This window comes from Oncorhynchus nerka, linkage group LG4 (genome assembly GCF_034236695.1).
Source record: "Oncorhynchus nerka isolate Pitt River linkage group LG4, Oner_Uvic_2.0, whole genome shotgun sequence".
Taxonomy (NCBI): Eukaryota; Metazoa; Chordata; class Actinopteri; order Salmoniformes; family Salmonidae; genus Oncorhynchus; species Oncorhynchus nerka.
This window is the reverse complement of record NC_088399.1, coordinates 46,552,041-46,559,033: the sequence shown is the minus strand read 5'-3', so window position 1 is coordinate 46,559,033 and position 6,993 is coordinate 46,552,041. Positions and strand designations below refer to the sequence as shown.

Below are 6,993 nucleotides of genomic sequence, written 5' to 3'. Positions count from 1 at the left end.
AATGAAGCTAGGAGTGTGTTCATGTTTCAAACGTTCTCAAATGCCATTGAAATGGCAGCAGCGGTATGAGAACCAGCACATTCTTGAGCATGCAATATGGCTTTCCACAGTATGAAATCCTCGTCGACCCACTCTGCTGTCAGACTCAGCATGCACATGGAGCTGACATCGCTGGTCCAAATGTCAGTCGTGAAGCTAATAGCAGTGACGTCCATAGCAAGTAGCTCATGGATGTGCGTTCAACAATACCGTGTTACTCCGGTAGGGCAACATCTGAAAAATAGCGCCTACTTGGTAGTGTGTTCTGGGACTCGAGGTGCTCGACCAGTCGGCGAAAGCCAACATCACCCACGACAGAGAACGGTTGATTGTCAAGGGCAATGAATTCCATTATCTTGGCGTTAATGGATTTCACCCTTGGGTTGTCTGGCTGAAATATTCCTACTCATTCAAATGACTAATCGACTTGAACTTATTTAGTTGTTTGAAGTGTGCGCTTAGTTTTTTTCTGCTTTCGTTCTAAGTAGTCGCTGAATGTCTGGGGGTGATGCACTTTCAAATTGAGTGATTAGGTTTGTGGTACTGAAAGATTTCACTTTCTCCCCTCTTCTGGAAATAATAGCAGCACAAACATGGCATATGGCATTTTTGTTATCTTCCTTCAAAATATATCCACACTGCAGATATTGTGGGCTAGGTTACGAATGCTGTTGCACGTGTAGTGCTATTTTCCGTGGCATCATTAAGTCACCTACCTACGTTACATAGGCATGCACGTCAGCTTTGACATCGGTTTTGCACATCGGCGTTAAACTAGACAACGGGCCGATGCCGATGTCGGCATTGTTAGCTAATATCGTTCGATTCCAACATGCTTAACGATATGTCGTGCATCCCTAATATTTACAGATGGCATACAAGTTCCTTATTAAGGCACATGAAAGTTCACATTCCAGAAAGCATTTCTGCATCAAAAATATTTTGATTAAGTAGTAATGTGTGATATACGTCAATCTTCTTGAAACGGGTCACATAAAAGATACATATATTTAACCCCTTATTTGTGGCACTAAAAAAATCTCCATATACTGTATACTCCCATTGATTTTCCCCCACTTGTACCGGGGGACCTTCAGATGAGTCTTGTGTAGCCCAGCAGGACTATATTTAGTTCTCCAGACACATGGTATGTTTATAAAGACATTTCATAAAATAAAGATAGTGTCCACCAGGCTGGCCCAAGGATTAGTTTTCCAAATAAAAAGCCAAAAGCATGCTTAAATCATAGGCTACACTTCAGACTGTAGTGCTATTTGTATGTGACTTTTCCAATGCTCTGCTTGCACTCTATCCCCCATGATGCGATAATGTCACGATAAATCAAGATCTTAATCCAGTTTAGAAGCAATGCATTATGATCAACAGCTGAAAAAACCCACAATACAAATACATTTTCATGAATTAAATGAAATCATGGGCAACAAAGCAAAGTAACCATTGTTAGTTTACCAGTATTATTTATTACACTAGTGTTTTTCAAAATAAATATATAGTAGAATATTTTAAAGAAACAAATACAATCTTTAAAGCCAGTAATGAAAAATTCAATTGCGCCAACTTTTAGTAAACATAAGGTGGTACAGTATATACAAAACCACTACTCACATGTACAAAATGCAGCAAATAATATCAAGTATTGTCCAGTTTTCCTTGAATTGAATGAACTTGAGGCATAGTCAGTCATTGTAGAGCTGCTCTTAGTGCTCACAGACAGCAGGTTTAGGTCATGAATGGGGCCAGGACTTTTCCCCGACCATGTGACTCGGGAAAAATCCTGGCTCATGTTATAGGCTGCAAGTAGGGACAATAGTTGTTTTTGTTGTCCTGGCCAGATCACATTGCCAGAAAAAATCCTAAACCTAGTCAGTTACTTCAGATCAGGTTCCAGTGTGTTAGTGAAAAGGAGCAGAAGACCTTGGTGTATCTCTGCTGGTAAGAGTGAGCTGAGCATTCAGTGGATTTGGATCTTCATGTGTACCATTGATCGTGGGCCAGTATTCTGCTGTAACATACTGTAGATAGAGTGCAATAGACTGAAACCCAAAGCGTGCTCGTTTGGAACCGAGTAAATACTAATCACCACCTCAACACTAACAATAACACTGAGGAAATGATGAGCCTCCCTTCTCCTGGGACAAGAGCATTCATCTTTTAACTGAATTAAACAGTGGTGGAGCTTATTCCACTGCATGATAAAACCTTTGTTAAAGCATAATTTAACGAGTAAACACATTCAGAGAGACACACAGCCACGCATTTCCAACCCCCCTTTCCACAAACATCTGCAAAAACACACACAAAAACAAGAATTGACCATATCTTTCTCATAATTCTCAAAAATGTTAAGTAAATTTTATTCATGGTAAAATAACTTAAAAGCCCATACTAGTATTATTGAATAAATAGCCTTTTGAAGGAGATCAGAGGGGTCACAGCTGCAGGATTTTGCCCGACTAGAACAAACACTTTCAAACAATTTTGACAATGCCTGTGGTTTCTATTATTATACGTCTGTAGCGTCTGTACTTTCAGTGCTGCCTCTATTTGCACTTATTTCAGTAGTCTGTAGTTTCAGTATTACTTTGTTTTGTCTTTTTGATCCACTACATAAGGGTAAAGTACTGTATAGAAGAAGTGTGTTCAGTGCTAAACTATAGGCTATTCCTTAGTTAGCATAAAACCTAATACTTCAAACATAAAAAGTGCCACATGCAGAAAACTGCCTTGAGAAAAATCAAAAACATTCCTAATCTTTAAAAGACTCATTCGGTTAGTTGGAAGGTGTTCATTAAAATTCTCAGGTCCATCTCCACGGAGACCGCCATTTACACCAATCCGAAGGCTACACACACACAGCAATAGACCAATCCCCCGTCATCAACAGGCCAAACCCACAGAATGGTCATATCCGAGACTACTGGGTCCTGCCCAATCGTAGAATGAATGCCTATGGTGTGCCTTCTTGTCCTCCTCTTCTTCCCTTCCTCAATTCTTCCTAGAAGATCCACTGGGCCTCTTGATCTGCCACAGGTGGTTGTGTATGGTCAGGGCATCCACGCTGACTGACACGGTCTTGGCGGGGATGCAGTTGAACTGCTTGCGGTCGGAGCTGTACTTATAGAGCTTGTCGATCATCTTGCGGCTGATGCTGCGTGGCCCCATGCCGGTGAACTTGACAATCTCCTCTGTGTCGGGGGAGAAGGAGTAGATGGCTCGGAACTGGCAGCTACCGTCCCTGAACAGAATCATCAGGTGGTTGGCCTCACACCTCTCCAGCTCCTGGCATTGGAGAGACAGATGGAAGAAACAACCATTAGTAACCGTGGGAAGAAGAACATCAAACTCTACTATACAGTGGGAATCAGAGGGATATATAAAAAAACAGGATAACTGTATAAACACTGACAAAAAAACATTTAGGCCAAACATTCTGATGTTTTTATTGACTCAGACTGTTTTCTCTTTTACTGTATATACCGTAATTTCCGGACTATAAGCCGCTATTTTATTCCCACGCTTTGAACCTCGCGGTTTATACAATGACGCAGGCTAATTTATGGATTTTTCCCGCTTTCACAAGATTCATGCCGTCAAAAAACTGAGCACCGTCACATAATGTGACGTAAAATCGAGCGCGCTCAAACTTCCCATCATTCTGATTACGGTAGTAATTTTGTCACCCTCATCATGGCAAAGACACGGAGAAATGCATATGATGCAGCTTTCAAGTTGAAGGCGATCGATCTGGCTGTTGGAAAAGGAAAGAGAGCTGCTGCACGGGAGCTTGGCCTTAATGAGTCGATGATAAGACGTTGGAAACAGCAGCGTGAGGAACTGACTCAGTGCAAAAAGACAACAAAGGCTTTCAGAGGGAAGAAAAGCAGATGGCACAAAGTATTTGCAGCCACTCGACATCAGTGTAAATCGTGCATTTAAGGTGGCGCTCCTTGTTCAGTGGGAGTCTTGGATGACAAGTGGGGAGAAATCCTTCACTAAAACGGGCTGCATGCGAAGAGCAACTTATGGTCAAGTCTGCCAGTGGGTCCTGACAGCGTGGAGCATTGTCAAAAAATCCACTATCATCAACGGGTTTCGAAAGGCTGGACTGCTGCGTGTTGAAGGGGCAGCATGAGCTCAGCGGGGTATTTGCCTCCGGATGAAAGTGACGAGAGCGACAATGAAAACGATCCAACATCGGATGAAGCAATTTTGAGGCTATTCATCTCCGACACCGAAGGAGATGACTTCAGTGGTTTCAGTGCACAGGAGGAGGAAGATAGTGACCAAGTTAATTTGTTTCAATGTACCGGTAGGCACCTGCGGCTTAAAGACCTGTGCGGCGTATTTATGTACAAAATACATATTTTTTAATAATTCAGTGGGTGCGGTTTATATTCAGGTGCGCTTAATAATCCAGCAATTACGGTAACTTCTTGACACTAGTAATGAGGACAATTAATTGGCTATAGTAAAATCACAGACTCTTTCTAGAACTACAATTCTATTGACTCACCTCAAATAATTCTCACAGGTAATGAGGAAAATTAACTGTCTATACTGAAATTGCAGAGGCCTTCTGCACTGAACAAAATATAAAAGCAACTATTTTTTACTGAGTTACAGTTCATATACGGAAATCAGACAATTGAAATAAATTCCTTAGGCCCTAATCTATGGATTTCACATGACTGGGAATACAGATATGCATCTGTTGATCACAGATACCTTAAAAGAAATGGGCCTCACAATGGGCCTCTGGATCTCGTCACGATAAAATGCAATTGTGTTAGCTGTCCGTAGCTTATGCCTGCCCATATCATAACCCCAACGCCACCATAGGGGACTCTGTTCACAAAGCTGACATCAGCAAACCGCTCACCCACACGACGCCATCTGCCCAGTACAGTTGAAACAGGGATTCATCTGTGAAGAGCACACTTCTCCAGAGTGCCAGTGGCCATCGAAGGACAGCATTTTCCCACTGAAGTCGGTTATGATGCAGTCAGGTCAAGACCCTGAGAACGACGAGCACGCGCATGAGCTTCCCCGAGACGGTTTCTGACAGTTTGTGCAGAGTGACCAAAAGTATGTGGACACCTGCTCGTCAAACATCTCATTCCAAAATCATGGGCATTCATATGGAGTTGGTCCCCCCTTTGCTGCTATAACAGCCTCCACACTTCTGCGAAGGCTTTCCACTAGATGTTGGAACATTACTGTGGGGACTTGCTTCCACTCAGCCACAACAGTATTATTGAGGTCAGGCACTGATGTTGGGCGATTAGGCCTGGCTCGCAGTCGGCGTTTCAATTAATCCCAAAGGTGTTCGATGGGGTTGAGGTCAGGGCTGTGTGCAGGCCAGTCAAGTTCTTCCTCAAAGATCTCGAAAAAACATTTCGTACGGACCTCGCTTTGTGCACAAGGGCATTGTCATGCGGAAACAGGAAAGGGCCTTCCGCAAATTAGTCACAAAGTTGGAAGCACAGAATCGTCTAGAAAATCATTACATGCTGTAACGTTAAAATTAAGTGGCCTAGCCCGAACTATGAAAAAAACTAACTTTACAGTTGGCACTATGCATTCTGACAGTTTGTGCAGAAATTATTTGGTTGTGCAAACCCACAGTTTCATCAGCTGTCCGGGTGGGTGGTCCCAGATGATTCCTCAGGTGAAGAACCCGGATGTGGAAGTCCTGGGCTGGCGTGGTTACGCGTGGTCTGCAGTTGTGAGTTCGGTTGGACGTACTGCCAAATTCTCCAAAACAACGTTGGAGGCGGATTATGGTCGAGAAATTAACATTCAATTCTCTGGCAACAGCTCTGGTGGACATTCCTGCAGTCGCAAGCCAATTGCACATTCCCTCAAAACTTGAGACATCTGTGGCATTGTGTTGTGTGACAAAACTGCACAATTTAGAGTGGCTTTTTATTTTCCCCAGCACAAGGTGCACCTGTGTAATGATAATGCTGTTCAATCAGCTTCTTAATATGCCACACCTGTCAGGTGGATGGATTATCTGGGCAAAGGAGAAATGCACACTAACAGGGATGTAAACACATTTGTGCTTATAAAACATTTCTGGGGATATTTTATTTCAGCTAATTTTTTAAATTTATTTAACCTTTACTTAACTAGGCAATGCCAGCCTACCCCGGCCAAACCTGGACGACGCTGGGCCAATTGTGCACCGCCCTATGGGACTCCCAATCACGGCCAGTTGCGATACAGCCCGGGATCGAACCCGGGTCTGTCGTGACGCCTCTAGCACTGCGATACAGTGCCTTAGACCGCTGCGCCACTCGGTCCCCGAAACATGGGACCAACACTTTACATGTTGCATTGATATTTTTGGCTATAGTAAAATCATGGAGGCCTTCTAGTACTACCATACTATACTATGGATGGACTAACCTCTAGGATGGTGTTCTTCTGGGCTTCGTTGACCTTGCCAGCCAGGCAGCAGTGGGTGATGGCATTGTGGATTATCGGCTTGTTGGACTTGGAAACACACTCCTTAAACAGCTTGGGACCTGCAACGAGGACAGAAACCATAATGCTCACCATTGTACTCTGGTGTGTATGTAATACTCACCATTAGGGATGTGACAAATGAAACATTTTGATCAACGTTTAAAAAGCCATTTTCCGTTAAAGCGATAACAAAACAATCATTAAATTCCACGTCAATTTACAATTCAGAATAATGGTCCTATTACGTATGTATGACTGCTAGGGCTGGGCAATGAAGTTACATCTACTACAGTCATATACCCTTAAAAGAGCCTAGGCTACAGCATGTTTGTTTGTCTGTAACATGCTGACCAGACACCATCGGGCGCATGTTGATTTTTTCTACCCACACCAGACGTGATTAGGACACGCAGGTTGAAATATCAAAACAAACTCTGAACCAATTATATTATTGTGGGGACA

The 6,993-nt window shown here is 43.0% G+C and overlaps 1 protein-coding gene across 3 annotated transcripts in view; it reads right to left on the bottom strand.

Moving 5' to 3' along the window:
• Positions 1 to 1,491: 1,491 nt before the first annotated feature.
• The window catches only part of LOC115128098 (calmodulin-regulated spectrin-associated protein 1-B-like), a 108,445-nt gene continuing 102,943 nt past the window's right edge, over positions 1,492 to 6,993 (bottom strand). For all 3 annotated transcript variants that reach the window (XM_029657706.2, XM_029657720.2, XM_029657712.2), the window contains 2 exons: positions 6,472 to 6,590; positions 1,492 to 3,339 (listed from right to left, as the gene is read on the bottom strand). In XM_029657706.2, the coding sequence (XP_029513566.2) occupies positions 3,046 to 3,339; positions 6,472 to 6,590 (413 nt within the window). In that variant the 3' untranslated portion in view covers positions 1,492 to 3,045. The remainder of the gene's footprint in view (positions 3,340 to 6,471; positions 6,591 to 6,993) is intronic.